General features: G+C 43.9%; 1 protein-coding gene across 3 annotated transcripts in view; it reads right to left on the bottom strand.

Moving 5' to 3' along the window:
- Positions 1 to 20,317, bottom strand: part of STON2 (stonin 2) — a 91,122-nt gene that overhangs the window by 27,998 nt on the left and 42,807 nt on the right. The window contains exon 1 of one of the 3 annotated variants that reach the window (XM_054199971.1): positions 6,232 to 14,823. The exons of the other annotated variants lie outside the window; for them this stretch is intronic. Coding sequence (XP_054055946.1) covers positions 6,232 to 6,298 — 67 coding nt within the window. The 5' untranslated portion in view covers positions 6,299 to 14,823. Of the gene's footprint in view, positions 1 to 6,231; positions 14,824 to 20,317 lie in introns of those variants that run through there. 3 annotated transcript variants of the gene reach the window in all.

Below are 20,317 nucleotides of genomic sequence, written 5' to 3'. Positions count from 1 at the left end.
CCTCTCTGCACAAATTCCCATCTTCCCATCTCCAGCAGGTATCTTCCCTCCAAGCTATGATCCTGCCTGAGGGCAAAAAACAGGGTATACAGAGCCCAAATTCCCTTACGCTAGTCCTGTGTGACTTCTCAGCCACGCTGATTTCTTTTCTTACTGTTAAGTTTTAGCTTCCCTCACCACCGCGCAGTCTTAGCTGTGTGTCCTCTTTATTTCCCAAATGATGCTCCCCATTCTTTTGATGGGGGCACAGAGGGGGAGGATTTCAGCTAGTGGCTTTGCCAGGTCATCTCTTTTCCTTTGTAAGACAGAGACAAAGAGTGAAAAACATTGAAATAATCCTGTGAAGTAAAGAAGAGACCCCAAATGTCAGCCATCTCAGTTAGTGAGTCCCTTGCCATATATGTGTACACACACACATATATATATGACAATAAGTTTGCCAGCTTTAAAGGTGATGAACAAGGAATCCAGAAAATTTCTGTCCTGGGGTAGCAGTTACTAGGAATTAGGCAGGGTACAGGGGCTGGATGGGATGGGGCTCTGATAGTGGGGCACTCTGATGGGCCAATCCCTGTAGGAAATACACCACAGAAAGCCAAGTGGAAATAAACTTCTGCATTCTTGAAATGTGGACAAGACCCAGCAGGTCTTCAGGGTACAGGACAAGAATAGGGAAGAAAACAAGAAAAAAAGACAGATAACGCAATAGGAAACCTTACCGCCTGTATCACCAAACTGTGTAGCTGGTTTGGTGGTGGCTGAGAGACAAGAGCCGAGCACTGAGTGTGACCGATGTGAAGGAAAACAACAGGGGCCTCACAGCTGCTGTGCCATGTAAACAAAGCGCGGCTTTCTAAAGGGCCATGTGAGATTTTGCAGAAGAGCCCTGAAAGAACTGAGGTCTGCCTGAAGGAAACAACAGGGATTAGAGAAACGAGGAAAATGGGATAATAAGATAATACGAGGACTTTATTGAGCTTGAAAAGAAAGGTACCCGGATTATAAAATGAAAAAATAATCATTAATATATTCCTATCAACAGATCAAATGGACATTCAAGAAATGAATGGGCAACAAACACTTAACATGTAATTAAAGTACCCTAAAGCAACGTGTTATTATATAGGGGCGCTGACTGTTGCAGGAGATTTGAGAGGAGCTGCTTAAGAACAACAACACTGCTACGGATGAGAATGACTGCCTCAGTTCACTAGTGAGTGTTACATTCTAATGTTTCAAGAAATAAACTGACCACTTCCTAGAAGAAGAGATGTTTTTTCTTCATGAGACCATGCTGCAGAATTGGTTTGGTACATTATAGAAATGGGGGGTGGGGGAAATTTTTTTTGCCCACTGACTTTCTTGGGTATAGTGGAATAAGTCCTTAGATAAGCGTCAGAAACTGATGTCAGAGTAAAATGTACCATCAGCTGACTTCTACTAGGTTAGCAAGTCTAGAAGAAGTATCTAATGGGGCTTAGGAACATGATCTAAGCTGATCTTTTGTGCTGCATCTCCCCAGTTCGCAGGTTTGTACCACTCATCTAGGTCACAGCGAGGGCAAATGGTGGAAACAAAAAGGCCAGTCATGTGGAGAAGGACGTGCATCTTATGGAAAGCTTTGAATTTAACATCTTTTGCGAAATGGCATTTCTTGTAGGATTTGTCAAGGAACATGCATATGAGCGCTTGAAGTCATGAAGGAGAATACTGCCTTCACTCAGGCTTAATGAAAGTGTGTTTCTGCTTGGGATGAGGAAAGAGATTGTACTGGGAGGGAGTGTGTTTATCTGAACCAGAATTTTAATGCTCTAGAAACGCTGACAGCTTGGAAGATTAAATCCTGTATTTACTAACTCAGCAGTATCCTCCCCTCTAAATTTCCCCATCATCGGTGCACCACAACATCAGGGGGCAACCTTAGAAAACAAGATATCGACTTGACACGTGGCGAAATCTGTGCCTGAGCTCACTGAGCTGGATGAGAACAAAACTGTTTCTCGGGGTCGTTTTGGAGATGAAAATTGGTTCACCCACAAAGCAAACTGAAACCCAACTCTTTTATTATAGGATGTGAGCAGCTGTCAGATGGCAGCAGCCTGACTACGCTGGGGTAAAAACTGTGTCACACAGTCCTGTGGGCAAGCCGGCCTCCTTCTAAGTAGTTTCATGAAGCATCAGGAAGCAATTACCAAATCCCAGCAAAACCTAATTATGTCCCTCTCCTCTCCTCCTTCGTGAACTATCATTTAGGAGAAGCCAGAATAATTTTTCTCCTCTCTCCCCTACAGCTAAAACATAAATTAAGGGATTTTTTTTCCCTCCCCTTTAAACTTTTAGCCCTGTTTAGTCCCTTCTTTGTGCCGGGCCCTTTGTCTTGGGGGCAGAGGCTGCCTTCGCTGGAAGCCGATGGCAAGACAAGTGCCCGGCGGACAATAAAGCTGTCTGCAAACCAGACGTGTCTGAATGGAGGCAGGGATGGCTGCGACAGCGACATTCCCACCCCGTTGCTGTGGCAGCGGGGTGAACCCGCCGGTGGCTGTGTCCCCCCCTTCCCTGTGTCCCTGGCCATCAGGGCTGCCCCACCAGCTATGGACAGGCATCGATGAATAGGGAGAGATGTTAACCCCTGCTCACCCTCGGCCAGCAAGAGGAAGGAGGCAGGATTGCTATGCTGGGAGTAAATGGTGTGGGTAGCGGGAACAGCAGATCTGAGGTGCAGAGCGGGTGCAGGGGAGCTCTCATGACTGGTGCTCCTCTGTGAGTATTTGCTTGTACACACAAGCCTTGGTGCTCATTATGAAATTTGCAATAGATCAAAATAACAAGCACCCAAACAGGTTAAAAAAAAATACCATGCCTGGAACCGACATCCTTCTGGGTCCACCAGAAAGAATAACGTGAGTGGGGAAACTCATGATGTCCTCGGTCATAGTCATTTTCCAGAAAGCTCTGGCTGATCAGGGATGCTGAGTGGTGATTTTGCAACTTCAACATACAGCAAGAACTAATCCTGCATATTTTATCTCCTCCTCCTGCACAGGGTGCTACAGTGTGAACCATTAGCAAGTCATTTAATGGAAATGGCAAACACTTCTCCAGCAGAAAGAATAAATATAGATAGCATTGGTAGCATTATAATTTGTAAATTCAGGATAAGAGTTTAATAGGAGGGCATTTACTGGAATCCTGTATGCTTTAACTCATTTTTGGCTCTCAGCATTGAGTGCATGTTGCTCTAGTGCATGCAGATTTATAAACTGCAGAGCAAAGACTCCCTGTCCAAACTGAAAACTTCTGGTTGCTTTTGTGATAGACAAGAGATTTTTTGATGATACTTGGTGAGAAACAAAAAAAAAAAAAAAGAAAAAAAGATTAATTGTTATCCTCTTATTTCCCTTTTTATTTACTGTAATGCCCAGATACAGAAATGGAGGGAACAACTCCCATCAGAGACAAAGCAAATCCCTTTTCAGCCAAAAGCAGCCTTACTTTTGATTCGGTTGGAGGAACAAGGATCCTGTCTGCAGCAGCTGTCTACCCCAACAGCTTGCAAACTACGTTCATGTAAGTACACCAAAGTCTGGGTGTCTCTTCATCGTCTTTTTGGCCTGCAAAGCAGTCTGAAAATCTCTTGAGAACAGGAGCTCTCATGAGAGTATCTGAACTTCAGGTCAGGACAGAAGGTCTCCTGGATCAGCATTCCTGACAACATTTCAGTGATTCTGTCGGTCCCAGCTGGAACCTGTACATGCTGAGGCAGCTGCAAAGCAGAAAATAAGCTAAGCTCAACTGAACAGCTTCCAGCTTTGGGAAAGCTCTGGAGTTCGGCTTAAATTTAGGAAGGAGAAAGTTCAGGTTGATTCTTTTCATCTACGTTACTTCATTCATTTGCTAGCAAGGGACCACCTGGAAAGGGGATTGCCATGTCTGCCCGTGGATGGCCAGATGCCAAGCAGATTCCACTACTCAGTGAAGACACTCCTCGGCTGGTTAGGCTGTCTGCGCTCTGCACGATGCAACAGATAAAAAGAGATGTAAAGCAGAACTCCAGTATTCTCTGAGCAGCAATTTTGCTAAAGAGTCAAAAGGGAGCCTCTCCTGCTACACTGAGCCAGTAGGACCCACTTTTAGATGGAAATAATTCTGTGCATCTCATTTACTGTCATCTGTAAATGTGCTTTACCGTGAATGGTGTGTTCAATAGCATGTACTTAGGGGTAATATGCATGGATTTCACTCAGGTAAGGAAAGTCAGAGGGAAGTTATGGGATGGAGGGCACCTTCAGAAGCAGCGATTCTGGAAAAGATTTGGATTATTATCACCTCTGGTGCAATCCTGAGGCTGAAAGAACTGATGTAATATTAGTATTTAGGAAGAAAGAAACAAGAAGCAGAAGGGAAATAATTTCACTTGTATATGTAGCATGGCCTGGTTCCTGGCAGACCACTATAACCCAATCTTTTGTCCAGAATTCAGGTGTGCAGAAAACCTGAGGAGGGTTCAGAAAAGATCCACAACAACTATAAAGGAATAAAAACCCTACCGCAGAGCAAAAGACAAAAGCTCAATCTATTTAATCTGCTCCACAGGAGATTCAGGAACAATCAGTCTGTAAGCACCTACACAGAAAATTATAAAAGAAAAACTGCTGTGATCTAATAAGTGATATGTTATAGTTGGAAGGCAACATGGAGAAATTGAGATTAGAAATCATGCAGAGTTTTAATAGCAAGAGCAATTAGCCATTGAACCAATTTACCAAAAATTCTGCACAGTGAAGTCCCACGTCACGGGAGTGCTTTAGGCAGGTGAGATTATTCTAGTTCTCACAGGAACTAAATCAGGGATGTGCTACGGTTTGTGATATGCAGAAGCTCCAGCGACATGATCGCTTTAAAGCTTTTTGACCTTTTAATCTGCATGGGGAAAAAATACAGCAACGGTTATTTAAGTAGCTCCATCTCACTCCCGTTGCGTGGTGAATTTAGAAATAGCTGAATGAATTTTAGTGCTGCTCCCTCACAGAAAAACATTAATGTAACTAGATTAAGTATGGAGAGTTGATGTCGAATTGAGCATTTTGGAATTGGCTGTAAGGAATGGAAAGTAAAAGTTACAAAGAAAGCCAGGCCAGTATTCAGGAGGCCAAACATAATCATCTGTGAGAATGTCCTCACACAACCTGATCTCAAAGTGCTCAGACATACATGTTCCTACACATCATGATACTGCAGTACAAACTGCTGTTTAGAAATAACAGAGGAAGGAAAAAAGGAGTTGCATCAAATCCTTTCTTATAGATCACAACACACTTAGCTGAATTTTGTGTTTTGCACTTCAGAACTGGGTTCCAAATGTACTTACTTGTAAATCCAGCTGCTTATTCCTGCGTACGCGAGGGCAATGCATTTCTTGTGTTTTCAACAAATAGCGAAACACTGAAGTCCCCTAACAATGCAGCGCTTGACGAATCTGAATTGCTCACTCACCCACTGAAATTCTATACAGAGCAGCTCAGAGCTGTTAATCTCACAGCAAAACCTGCTTCCAAACCCGCCCTTTCTTGAACACCTCAGCACGCACAGACACAGATTTCCATTATCCCTTCAGCAATATTTTGAGAAAATTAACGTGACTCTTTTTCTGTGTTTCAGTTTATCTTCTTACACCACAGAAAACCTTTTATCAACAAGGAAACAGCCTGCTTTTCCTCCGTCTGATCAGAAAAGAAATAACCTCCCACAAAAGTTCATGAACCAAACTGCCCTCCTCCCCCACATCCTCCTCGACTCTAAACCACGGTGCATTTGCACCAGTGCAGCAGGCACTATGAATAAGGCACAGGAGGACATTACATGCTGATTTAGTCGTACATGTACAACTTACAACCCCCCTTTTAACCACTTGTTCCCGGAGGACCAAAAGCCTCATCTCTGCCTCATCCTACCAGTGTTCACAGCATCAAACTCTTGCTGTAAATAAAACTTTCCCAAACCAGTGGTATCGTGTTAGAGGTTCCCCTCGGACTTCATGGGCTGAGATGTTTCTATCAGTCTTCTCTCTCTGCAGTTCATCCCCCAGCCATCCATCCGTCTACTCAGCCGCTTATCGGCCCCTCCTGCTACAGTACCTTTCTTCTAAGAAGTTTACACACTCCTCCTCTCACCGTCATAAAACCCTAAATCCCGATCGCTCAGCTGAATGGATTCCCTCCTTGCTGCACTTACCGGGGGGGCTGGGATAACTTTGGTTTGTCAGTGCTGGGGGCTGGCGTGTCAGTCCGGCTGCCGGCATTTGTCCATGGCTGCCTGCCGTGGGAGTCGAGCGGGGAGGTATGCGCCCTGCCTGCCGGAGCAGGAGCCCTGGCTCCCCGCCTGACAACCCGCCCCTCTCCGCAGGGTGGGCAGGGCGGGGAGGCGAAAAAATGTGCAGGTTACTGTTCAGATCTGGCACACCCAGAAAAGCCGGAGGTGGGAGACGGGCAGAAAGGCCGGGAGCAGCAGGCTCGACGGCTGCGGAACTTCACGTTCAGCCCTGCCAAACAAAAAAATCCTGAGTTCTGTTTTTTCCTCTTTCGTGTGAAAGCTCCCTTTCGAGGGGCGCAAAACTAAACCAAACCAAACCCCAAAATATTTCAGCTGATCACCTTGCAAGAAATGCAGCAGGCTGCTCCCTGTGTCAGCAGTTGAATCTCCGTGTCCAGTTAACTCTTCAGACACCAGCTAGTTTTAGGACTGGGATTTTCTTTTGTCCCCTCAGGTGAACTGTTTTGGATTTATTCCAGATTGGGTAAATAGAGAGATAACTTTTAAATGCAAAGTATTTACTGCATTTTAAAGCAGTCAGTCACTCAGTCATTTTTAATCTCTACTTTTGCGCCTCCTTAGAAATATTTCCCTATGTTTGTCTCAAACTAAAGGACAGAAATTAGAGGGTGTCTTCTCATCATTGGAAATATGAAAGATTCTAGTGCAGGAAAATGAAGGGCATAAAAATCCTGTTTTTAAAGATCAAACAAGACAAATTTACGACAGTGATAACAGGATACATCCATTTTTGATAGCAGGGGTTTAGACTTTACGATCCAGGAAGTTCTTGCCAGCTCTTCCCATAAAAGCCAAATAGAAGAAGGAAACCTAACCTACCCACCAAGCAGCCAGGCCCAGCAACGCAGAGCGCTCCACCTGCCAAATACACCTCTAGGTCTTCCCAAATGTCCCGTTTTAGCCTACATCATCTCTGTCCTTGCCCTCATCCCTGCCCCAAGCAGTTCGGATGTAAGACTGAAAGCCACAGGGACAATCTGTCAGTGCCTCTGAGCAACAGCCAGCATCCTTCCGCTCCGCTGTGACATTTCTAGGGTTACTGAGGTTTTTCTCATTTCCCCTTAGTGGTTACTATGGAGAAATAAAATGTACTTGGGATTTTGACACGCTAAGGAAAACAAACAGATTGTTTGAAGGCAAGGTTATCTGGATAATTTGGAAATCATGCCAGAAGTTATCTGGCTTACAAATAAATCATTGATTTGACATTTAACCAGTAAAATAAATCAGCATAGAAATAATTTTAAGTACACTGAATTAACTGCAGAAGGTTTATGGTTTGAATGGCGGAGCGTGACAGCATGCAGAATCAACAAGGAAAGCCCAAGCTATGACTTTTGGGTTTCGGTCTAACGGTGAGTGAATTACATGATGAAGGCGGGACCAGATAATGGAATGAATGACTGCATGATCGGGTACTGTAGGGACAAGTGTGTTGTACAGGACTCTTTCAGGTAGGAAAGGAGCAGAACGGCACGCAGCAAAGCTGGTGCCTGCCAGCCCGCAGAAAGGACATGACTGCCTTATTAATGGGTTGGGAGACGAGGTGGCAGAATCAGTGGTTAGATGCCCCTCCTCAGGAAAAAAAATACAAAGTAAGAGTGGCCGCATACTGACTCCCCTTGTGCCAGCCTCTCCATCTAGGCCTTTGCATGTTGGAGACTATACTATTATCTGCAAGTAGATAATTAATGGCAGAACTGGAACATTTGTTTTCTAATACCCCCCAGGTTTGCCAACCATGAAGCCATCCCTTACACAACACCTTCACTGCTCGCTTCCCTCCTGCACCTTGATGTTAACAGCTTCATACAGCAGATAGAGCTTGCTTTATCAGTGTAAGAAAAAGCACTTTTTGTTTCACACAGGCTAAAAATTCCCAGGCTTGTAGCAAGTTGAGGCTAAGGCAGAACAAGATGGAGAAATTAGCCCAAGGACAAACTGCTTGAACAAAAACTTTTGAAGGTGTGGGGCTTAAACAAACATGCTGGCTGGAAAACATGAAAACTCAGACCTGCTCTTGTGACTTTCTAGATGAACAATGATCCTTTTCTCATTTTATCCTCCCTCTCCTCAGCCAAGGGAAACCTTTATGTAGATAATTTTGTCTGCTGTTCTGTCTGTTGCCTCGATCTTTTTGTGTGAAACAGCAATGTAAGATGAGCAGGGAGATGAAGTCATCTTTCCCTAGACTCCCTCTTTTGTTTCTTGTTCCCAATTAAAGTCCATAATTAATCTGGCCACCACAACGGAGCACTGCATGGGGTGCTGGGATGTTGTGGATATACTGAAGCAAACTTGTTTCTCAGGAAAGAGAGGTTTTTTTCCTCACATATTGACCCTTTGTCTGATAAAAACATTTTTAAAATGTGCACAGCAATTAACTCAAATCAGGAGTAGAATCAAATTTGAATAAAAAAAAAAAAATCTGCTTTCCAAAAAATACGTGCACTAAAGCGCTGTTGTTATCTCTAAGCTGAACACCTCAAAGACTCTCAACAGCCTTTATGAAAAATCAGAAGGATAAACTCACTCCAAAATGCCTGCTAGGCTGGTGACTCAGGCTTTCTGCTTGGCTGTGGGAAACCCAGGTTCAACTCTATTCTTGTTTACGCAAGAACTCAACTTGAGCTTCGTGTCCTTCATCCTAGAGAAGGACCCTACCAGCACTGCTGTTTCTAGTTTGGGTCCAGTCTGTCAAAACCCCACCTAGGACCTTGATGAAAGTTCTGTCAAAACCAGTAAGGCCACAAAACTTTTCCAACAACCCCTGCAGAAAAACTAAAACCAGCTCATCAATATCGGGTGTCCAGTTCACCCATTCCAAGATTGTCCTTTTGATGTTTGACGCTGCTTTGGCAGATATTGTTGTAGACAGCTAACCAGCGGAGCTTTTACTCTTACTTCTAGGGCCTGTTTAACAGTCTAGTGGATCTCATTGCGGAACAAATCACTGAAGAATCCCTAAGCTCTCCCAGCTACCCGTGACCAGCTCTATTTTTCACCACACCTCACCAAGCTTTATTCACATTCATCCTTACAAAATATGAAACCGGGATGACAATCCGTTTCAACTCTGTTTCCTGAGGCATTTGATGTATAGACAACAGATAAGGACTTGCTCTTAAGCAGTATCTTGTCACTGCTGGCCTGTGTTCATCCTGCAGCAGTTGAGAAAGAAAGAAGGAACCAAGCCCAGCCTGTACAATTTAGCTGAACACCATCCCCCTTGTCAGCCACATTTGGCTTGTGCATTTGGCTTGTGTTTATAATTTATCTTGCAACCAGAGACTTCTGAACAGCAGCCATCCCAAGATCCTTTTCGTAGGAGGAAGAGATGGCAAAATTAAAGCTCAGTCACCCAGAACGGGTTTCTGGAGGAATGTCCTGGCAGGACAAGATAGTTTAGGCCAGGATATATTCAAAGCAGAAAAAGCACATAAGGAATGAAAGGTATCAAGATACATCGGGAGGAAAGATTAACTGAAAGCCAGATAATCCTCAGCTATATAACACATGGCTCAGTCCAGGCACTAGTCAGAGCTAAATACGGCTTCTCATGACTGAAAATATGAATAGCCAAACCCACTAATATCTGGGAGCTCTATGAGACATGGTCTCAGATAGGTTTCTGCTTGTTGCATGTTTCCGCATCGTTGAAGCAGTGTTTTGCCAGTAAGCGTTCAAGGTGTGTGATAGGAAGAGTGTGTAAGAAAGTTCACAGGCCACAGACGACTGCCCAGGTGGTCCAGTTCTCATGCTGGGAACACTTAGAGATGTCTTCTTCACTCCCAAGGGTGCCCTGACCATGCCTGCCATTCAACTCCACGCCAGCCTTGCTGTGGTTAGAAATGGATTCCTTCAGATGCTTCTTGTATCCCATGTAAGCAAGCCCTTCTCTGACCCTGAGTTACAGGCAGGAGCTCTGTCCCCCTCAAAGACGAGGCTGGTTCAGAAGAGGCTGAGAATGTTTTTTTCCTCACATACTGGTTGGATGCCACCTGACAAAAAATGGTTCTCCTGGTGCTGCAAAGCAATCGTGCTGCTGAGGACACCTGGATCTGCGTATGTAGAGAGGGACGGAGGTGGGCCAGAAAGCCAGGGGTGGGACAGGGGTATTATTTTCAGCATCCTTAAGACCTGTCTGATTCCACAGCCACTCGGTTAGGTTTGTCTGACGCTCGGCCATCCCTTCCAACAAAAATGACGACTTAGATTTTTGATGTCCTGCAAGAATCTACAAATAAGAGCATGTATATACGCACACACTCACATATATAGAAGTATATATAATTATATGCGTAGACACATAGAAAGAGGGAGCAGCCTGGCTCACCTGCTGCATGCTTCCACTGCCTTGTGACTTTAAGGCACAGAAAAGGGAAAGGCTTCGAAGCTGCATAAGCCATCGCCTGGGGGAAGAAACCTGAAATCTAAACTCCTGACCGTAATGAATAGAAATCATACCACTCCCTCCAGTGCAGTAACACCAAAGGGAACAGAGACAGACCTGATTTGAAGAAGCAGCAAAACCAGTGCCAAAGTAAATGCATCATCCTCAGGATTTATGATGAAGAAATAAAATTTAAAACTCTGACCTTTAATTCTTCTAGAGCAATGCAAACTCTGACATGCTCAAGGAATTACCTGTTTGTGAAACAGCCCGTAAGGCTTTAATGACTATGACAAAAAGCTGTCTGCTTATTTGGTATTATTTGTAATAACTTTATCTTCAAGTGGAAGGTGATTTTTCATCAAAGATTTGTGTGGTTTGCCATGACACACAGAATTCACACCTTTTGTGACGTACTCCTGGTTGAAAAAAGTGGTGGTGAACATCCGGACCACAGTGTTGGGCAGTGAAGAAAAGCCTCAGTCACCCTAATGGCAGACATACTGCTTAATTGAGTTTCTTTACACCAATTTGAAGGAAATTTTGGCCTATTATGTTTCCTAGCAGGTTGCAAGCATAGACAGTACTGAGTGACTATGACAACTGGCTGTAACCAGCTTTACCCTCATCTGCCATTCATTTCCATGGGATTGGGAGCTACATGGCTAAAATCACACGCTACCGAATCACTTGAGGGGTGCTCCAAGTGACTTACCTTGAGAGCAGTAGCTACACCAACGAACAGCGTGACCCCACCTTGTCCAAGGAGATGAGCTGCAGAGCTACTAATTGTGTTAAGAACACGAGAAGCCAAACAAAGGCTTTTCACATCTGAGGCATCATGGTTGATTTGTCCGGGTCATGGTCTGAACGGATGATGGGGACAAATAAATTCTCCCAGCCCAGCAACATGGAGTTTAATGAAGACTTGTTCAGTCAGCCTTATTAGCAAAGAACTCTGCAGTGTCTAAGGAGGAGGGGCTGCTCTGCTTTCAACAGGACACAAAGGGTGCTAATTTCTAATCTCTGCTCCATTTGATGCTCTTTAAAATTCATAGCCAAATTATAAAGTATGAGAAGCTGAGGAAAATAAACATGCAGTTGATAAAGGCAGCCTTTGTATTCAAACTTCTGCCAGAGGAACCACAGAGTAGAAAATTATGTTGGAGGATCTTCACAGTTCCCACAATCTTACCTCATCACAAGAATTAAAAATGACTTTATCCTTATAGTGCTAGTAATAAAGAGAATTACCAACAGTCCTGCCATTCATCACAGAAGACAGTGAGACAGCAACATACTGTGGGTGTTCAAGTCCCGGTTCATTGCCTTAGTGATTCTAGGCGTTCTTTTTCAACGGTATTCATATTTTCACCATTTTCACCATTTGTTCACCATTTTTTTGTATACTTTAATAAACTATACTGCAGATTTGGCACACACCTTGGAGACCTTCTTAAACATTTCTGTATGTTCACCATTGTGTTTTTCTCTTTTTAAACATCTTCCCTTTTGGTTGCACATAGTCAACATGGAAACTGTTAAACACAACAGAAAGCCAACTCCATTTATACGAAAAAATACAGAATACAGCATTTTCCAAACAGAGCTGTGACTTTCTGAGTTGACAGCTTTTAAAACAAAAGGCTAAAGGAATATAGAGGGAGTGGTAGGTTCTTAAATTTTTGAGGAAAAATAGTGAGGAATATTTACCTCCCAACAATTACTACTCAATTAGAGTAAAAATGGCTCAAGAACTTATTTTACACTTTCAGTTTGGTTATATGACAGGTTTGGTGTGACTCTAGCAAATTTGCCTGTGGCTCTTTAGCATGTTGCGTGGGGCACTATAAGTGATTACACTGTTAAGCGTAGTGATCAGTGGCCTCCAAGACTTCTTTACTGACTTGAGTGGCATTTTCCCAATTTCTGCTAATTTAAGTGGGACTAGAGTCATGGCGTTAGAGTATAGGAAATAAAGATTTTTTGGGGGGTGGGAGAATGATTTAATGAATTTTGAAAAATGAAAATATCCATAAGACTTTCATCCAGAAAATTGAATTTTAAAGATAACACACTTATGCAACAGTAGAAATCCAGATACAAGAGTCAAAGTCCTAGAGCACAATACAGAAAGAGAACATGGGTAGAAAAATATTGCAGTTTCAGATTCCTGTAAGGTGCAAAAATTATCGTCACTGATGAAATTTAAATGACACTGCAGGGTACTGCTTGAATTGGTACGTGCTTTCTCAAAGAGTACCATTACTTCATTACTCTGCAACAGTGCTACTGTAATTACCCAGTCAATGAACAGCAATTTAAGTTCTTGAGCAGAATATGAAGAAATTCTTCTGCCAAGTAAAGGGAAATGACAGTCTCTTTACCCATTTTACCGTCACTGCCAGAAGGCAAGATGCAGCAGGTTCACCCACTGGGAACAAGTTGAAGCCACTTGCATCACACTTCTTAAGCATTTATGTTATTTTAAACTGGAAAGGAATTGAAGTAACACAGAACCCAGAAGAGGAAAAATGAACAAGAAGAGAGAAAATCCGAGGTGGAGGAAGGGCAATGGACCTTGTGGGTAAAAGAGCATCTCTTAGAGCTAGGTGATGGATTTTAGAGATTTCAGCAACTGAAGGTGAAGTTTTATCTCTGCCCAGAATCCCTCTGCACCACAGTCGTATAAAAGTCATGTAACACAGCAAAAAAAATCCTGGACAACACTAGAAATTTGGATGAAGCCCAAAAAGGTATAATTTTTACCTGACTTTGTTAAGATGGTGTTTCAGTGCCGTTTGTACAACAGACAGGCTCTTGGGCTCTTCAGAAATTGTATTAAGAGTGCTTTATTAAAATCTAGTAAATGCGTAAGTCTGGCAATTCTGGAGGAAAAGAATGACCTCACTTATGATCCTATCTATAAAATGATCTATATGATACAGCAGTTTCCAAACAAAATGATCCCAGAGTACTGTATGGACTGCACTAATTGAAGTATAAGATTTGTATCGTGAAATAACAGTCACCTCTGAGAGACAATACAAAGTCTTTCTAGAAGCGTAAAAAGATCAGCAAGTGAAAAATAGCTTTTTCTCCTTAAAACTGTGAGAACATGTAAGGAAGCAGTATCATTTACAGTTATCATACCAGAAACAGAGCTGCCTTTCACCAGGAAGCCTTTGCTGGCTCCCTTTCCTCTTCAGAAAGTACTGGCAGACAGGAGGCTCAAGAGCCACCTTGAAACTTTTCTGTAAAGCAGGGGATGGGCTGGAGCACGTGGATTAAAGGTGTTCACTACTTAACATAGTAAGAAAGAATTAAAACGCAGAAGTATAGCCTAGCCATCCATCCTCATATTTCCTTCCTCCTCACTTCTTCCCTGGAAAAAGAAAGCAAGAGACACCTGAGCTGAGTTTCCAGGTCTAGGAGGAGAAGCGTAACAGGACTTGGTCCCATGCTGTTTGACTTGAGATCTCCTTGGAAGCAAACCTGGGGAATTAATGGGTTAATCTCAAGTGCATTTGCTCATTGAAAAGCAACTCCTCTCCCTGCCATTTGATGAGGGATGTGTTGATTCCTACTGACCTGCTTTTCCTTTTACCCAGCAGACAAGGAGCTACTGGCTCAGACAAAACCCATCTCTCCCTTTACACCTGTTTGCTCCATTAGTTCAGCCTTCGGGTTGCTCAGACACGCGAGACAAACTGGTTTTGTTCTGTGGAGGCAGCTGGAGTGTCAGTCTCAGCAGAAGGCTGGGAGCAGCTTGGCAGGGGAACAGAGGGCAGAGATGAAGCCTCAGCTGCAGGCAGCATCCAGCTCCGCAGAGGTCCTGGGCAGCCTGGCAGGGCAGGGGACACGGCCGTGAGCGTGCCCACAGCTGCTCTGCATTACGGCCTCTAGAAACCAGCTGTGCCCATCGTCCCTCACCACCAAACTCTCCGTCCCTCACCACCAAACTCCCGCAAAACACATGCAGCCTTAATGCCAGCACAGGGAAGAAACTGCGCGGCTCTCACGCATCGAAGTCTCTTGAACCACCTGCTGAAAGCGATCACACTCAAGACACCTTCTCTGCATTCCCTTAACCCCCTCACCCTCCCAGTATCCCCCCATTACCACCAGCATCGCTCTCACGGGAACACTCGTGTGCCTTGCCCCCGACTCTGCTCCATTATTGAGATGCCATCTGGTGTCGATGCCTTAACTACTGGCACGCTGACCTCTCTCAGCTAACCTGCTTTGACCTTTATGGGAGATGAGCTCGTCTGACACCTCCCGTCTCTGGACACACACGTGACTCATCTCATCATGAAATTGAGTGCTTTTCACAATGTTTTAGCTATGCTGTGACAAATAGCTGGTCCCTGCAAGCCCAGGACACAAAACAGCCAAAGGAGCTGAAGCAGATTTCTGAGGAAAAACATCAAGTCCTGTAATTTCAAACTGAGCAGAGACAGAAAGCGTACCTACAGGGTTTGACCACATTGTGGGGAGGCTCTCATAAACCTCGTTTATATCTAAAGAATTTGCAGTGGCACAGGTTTTAGCAGAGACATATGATTTTAGCAAAGCCCCAAGCACATACCCATGTTGTTACTCTATGTCACTGTGTCTTTGCAGGTTTGGTAGCCATGCTAAATCAAGCAGAAAGCTGTTCACGAATGACGCAATCTGTATTTACCTTAAGGCCCGACATACCCAGAAAGCCTAAAGTCTACCATCAGTAAGGACTGACCCGAGGTAACAAGTGCACAGCCCTGCTGAAACCTTTTCAACTAAGCATAGTAGACTGCTTGGTCTCAAATACAGCCTTTAAAGCAGTGCAGATTGGTGGCTTTATCAAGAAAAGTATATGCTACTGACTGAGACAAAGGAGCAAGATGAAGACTGTGGAGTCCAGTTACAGCCTTTCCTGAAGAGACACACCAGCACTGAAAGGGGAACAATGTACATGCAACCGCGTCAACAGCGTGAAATGCCTTTGTGTCTCTCCCTCCTTGGAGACGAAGAACTCAAAAGGTTTGCAGGGAATCCTGCAGGTCTCCCAGGATACACCATAGTTCATGCTAATAATGTGTTGCTGGAGGCAACCGTGCCCGAACAAACGCACCAATCTGGGGGAGGAGGCGTGATGGGTTCATGAAAGCAAAGCCTCCAGTAAAGCCCCCCTACTTCTTTTGTGTAAGATTTCCCACCCAGATCCCAATCCCGGCTGGCTGGCGAAGGGCCTGCTGCGCGGAGGCACAGCCAAACACCCTGGGCCAACCTCGTGTCCCACTTCCAGAGCCAGCTGGCTGTGCTGCAGACGGGGCTCTGCTGCCCTGCAGTGCAGCGAAGCAGTGGAGCTGGGGTGCCAAACGCACCAGCAGCCTCCAGTTGCCTGCTCTGCTGGATGGAACACGTGCCTCTCCACACCCCGTGCGCTGGCACGTGCTCCCTTTCCATTCCCATCCCTCCCGAAGACTCGTGCCTACCACGCAGTGTACAAGTGCACGATTAGGCGGAGGCAGAACATAAAGGGCACAAGCATGCAGAAATCCTTCTGCTTTTTGCTCTGAAGGAACATTTCCATTGGGCATCTCAGGAGGAGGACCAGGCTATGTGTTTTGATGAACAAAATCATGAGTATTCTTGGTGCTTATGCAAGAATATGACTTTATTTCACTTCATTCAGAACTGACACTCTTCTTGCCATACATTTCTTGTAAGAACATGTGTATCTCAGCACCACACTCATCATTATGAAACTGCCTAAAATTTTTTCAGGAAGAATGGATTAATTCCAAATTGTGCACATACTTGAAATGGCATAAAGCTTGGCATCTGCCTGTGCTAGGTACCTGTTCTTTGTGTAGAGACAGAGTTGTACAGATAGCTGTACAGGTTATTTTAACTACTATCAGACATCCGCAGTTAATGGCAACGTGGCATATACCCCATCTTTTCCAAAGGCTCACAGATCTATCAGATCAGTCTGAATCCAGACTGAGAGTGACCCTGCTCCCTCTGGCCATGTCAGTGGTGCTGCGGAGAGCCATCCTCTTCACATCACCAGAAAACCAAGACTTTTAAAGGTCCATTTTAATATCATCTGAAACCTGGGAAAGTGGCAAGTCTAAGCTTACACGTTATCTGCATTTTAGATAATAATCAAAATAGCTACTTGCTGAAACACCTACTTCAACATGCCCATTTTATATTATGTGTTACCCTTTGTTAGCAACCACTGATCTTCTCTTGTTCTACACTTCTCACTTTTGGTATGGATCATTGAAGACATCCAAGTGTTAATTTATCTGTGTTTATGCTGCTCATACATTAAATTATTCCATTGCTCCAAAATCCGCCTTAGGATGTTTCAGGAAACAGCACACTTTGTAATTACCTTGTTTGTGAAAATGATCAACAAACCCTAGGGCTGGAGCCAGAAGGTGTCTATTACAGGCACCTATCTTCTCAGATGCTACCCACACCGAGATTTCAACCAGCGAGGAGATTCCTGCAGGCAACTGCGCCCACAGAGGTCACAATCTCACAGTCTACGCTCACCGAATTTATGCCTCTTCTGAGTGCCAGCTGGTACCTGTGTGTCTGCATGTGCAAAGCCAGCTAAAAGCAAATGGCAGCCAATGGTATGGGACTGCCAGGCACGGCAGATCACTGTCTGCCCTGTGCCGGAGATGGAGATTGCCTGCTCTGCCTCCAACAGCTGATTCCTGCCTGCCGCAGCCCTCTGGTCCTTGCCCCAGGCCTGCCAAGGGTATGGGAGGTTCTCCTGCAAGCAGCAGCTCCCACACCCTCAAGAGCTCCCACACTAGAAAGCCTCCACCTCCTGCTCTTCTCCTTGTCCTTCTTGGCCGTGCTTCTTCCCTTTCTGCAGTGGAAACAGAGCCTAGCCCCAACTCCCTTCATGCTCCCACCCTCCACTATGAGGGGCCAAGCACGGGATGCTGTGGAGACGGGTCCTGTATCCTCAGGCATGGTGAAGCAGAAGGTAGTAAGGAGGGGAACAGAAGCAGAGGAAGAGTGAAGAGTGTCTCCTGACCACATCCACAGCTGCCTGACACATCAGGCCTCTCACCTGTCTGCAGCTCTTCTCCCCACCAGGGGCCACCTCTGCCCACACCATCCACCTCAGCTCCTCTCCCCGTGTTCCTCACCTGACCAGAGCGCACAGTGTGCAGTAATACAGCTGTGCCACTGCACTAAGTGATGAAGATGCCTTTCTTTCCTTCACTCCCAAATGTCAGTTTAGTTATGTATGCTCTAATCAGCACGTAAACCTGACAGAAAAGGCATCCTGCCCTCCTGTCTTGATTTTCAAAGCAGGTTTAGCTTCATCCCTGGTCTAATGTTTAAGCCACCAAAATGAGGGATATTTTTGTTTCTTGCAGAGATGACTTAGTTTTGTCAGTCTCACCATTTAGTTCTCCCATACAACTACAACTCTTCTTGAAGATAAAAGCTCAATAAAGCCAACACAGGAGTAGTCGACCTGGAAAGCTGGGTCTCAATGGGCCCTACCTTTCTCAGAAATAATCTTTTGTGGTAATGTTACATACTGAAGCTAAAGCAAACCACATATATGCATATATATAAAGAGCAAGGAAGTGGGGCTGTGGTGATAATTAAACATTAATGCATCTAGACATTGTGCCAAAGCTAATGAACACTTTGCCACTGCTCTTTAATAAGAGCAATGATGAAGAACATAGCGATAAGTGCACAGAAGGCAGGCTAGATAACCAATAACTAACATTAATAAGGTAAGAAAACATTTTGGAGAAGTTACTGTGCTCAGATCAGGAGGCCTGATAAACTCCATTCCTAAACTCTGAAAGAACTGTCATATTTAAGTACAGCTTTCATCATAAGGATTTTAAAAGAATTGGCTCAGATAGGGATGTTACCATAAAACTGGAAAATTGCATATAGAGTAATTATATTTATAAGGGGTAAAAATTACTTCAGAAAACATAAGCTGAAATTCTGACTGCAATAGTACGCAAGGTTTGAAAGAATAAGTGAAAAGCAGAAGATAAATGAGGGGATGGAAGCTAGCTGTAGAAGAGGTAGTTTGTTCCAACCAAACCTAACAGATTTCCTTGACAAACGATTTTCTAAAGAAAAAATAATTCTGTCCGTATTAGAAAAAAGCATTTAATGTGGTGCCACCTGGGAAGGAGTTAAAATGGAGACTGATACCAGCATTAAGACAGAAGCGAAAACCAAGCTAAAATGAAGATGGCCATTGAGTTTTAAGATAAATATTAGGTTAGAGCAGCTACAAGTAGAATTTCTTGCTTAAGACTACGTTTATCCATATTTTAAAATAACAGTCATGGTGCAGAAATTAACATGCTAATGGTATTTGCTGAATGCACACAATTAGGAGGAACTGGGTATATAAAGAAAGCTCTGAACATCATACTGAAAGGAGTGGTTCTTCTTGAGGACCGAGGTTAACAGAAATGAGATGAAATGTAATAAACAATATAAAGTTCACAAAAAGGCATTTGAGGACAGATACATTTGTTATAATGAAGGAACTCATCAATTATGTATGAGAGAAAGTGCTCTAGGATATAGACAGTCAATCTGAATATAGTGAAAGGGTACTTGCCTGATGCACTAGTACAAAAGGAAGTAAGATCCTGGGATGTATGAAGGAGAGAATTCCAGAAGATGTGGAAACAGTAATATTTCGATATCAGGCCATGGTGAGGCCTCAGTCTGTGCAGTTTTAGGTCATCACATCCAAGAAGGATCAATTCAAACAGGAACATGAGCTTGCTAGGGTGAGGAGGAGAACGAAGAACCAGAATACTAAAGACCTTGTCTCATTCAATTTAGCAAATGAAAACAGAGAGGGATATAATTACACTGTATAAACATATTAAAGGGCTTACACAGGAGAGGGCAAAAAGCTATTTGAAAGACAATATTGGCTCAGGAACACATGGATAGGAAAGGGTCATGAGTACATTTACACCGGTGTCTTGGGAAATAGCTTCCATTCCTTGAATTCCTATGATCTTAAGTGAATCATGTATAAAGCTCTCAAACATCTACACGTTAAAATACACCAGCCTCAATAAATTGGTGAATGAAATCTGCACTTAAATGGCATAATTTCTATGAAGCCTGTAACGTGCATGAGGACAGAGAGCTACAGGACATATGTTGAAAGGATCTCTATTCTCCATCTAGGGACTAAACCAAATGGCTAGATTTGGAGAGGAGTACACAGAGCTGCAGCTGCTTGAAAATTTTGTTGCGCCGTAACAGGAAGAGCTGGGAACCTGAGTATTTTGGAAGCAGTTTTAGGTGCCAAACCCTGATCTGGACTCCTTCATGGTAAGTGCTGAGCACTTGAAAGAGTTTTTAAAAAAAATTAAACCCTAAGTGAATAGTTCAAATTGGTTTCCATGAGATTTAGTGCAATATCATTAGGAAGTTTAAAACAAGTAACTTGGGCTGGCACTCACATGCAAAAATCCAGGATCATTCTTGGTAACGAAGATCAGAATGAAGAAAGTAGCATGAAGTCTCCTCATCCTCTCAGGTAACGCGCACAGTCATAATGCA

The sequence above is a fragment of the Rissa tridactyla genome, chromosome 4 (assembly GCF_028500815.1).
Source record: "Rissa tridactyla isolate bRisTri1 chromosome 4, bRisTri1.patW.cur.20221130, whole genome shotgun sequence".
In the NCBI taxonomy this organism is placed as follows: Eukaryota; Metazoa; Chordata; class Aves; order Charadriiformes; family Laridae; genus Rissa; species Rissa tridactyla.
This window is presented reverse-complemented; position numbering and strand designations above follow the sequence as displayed.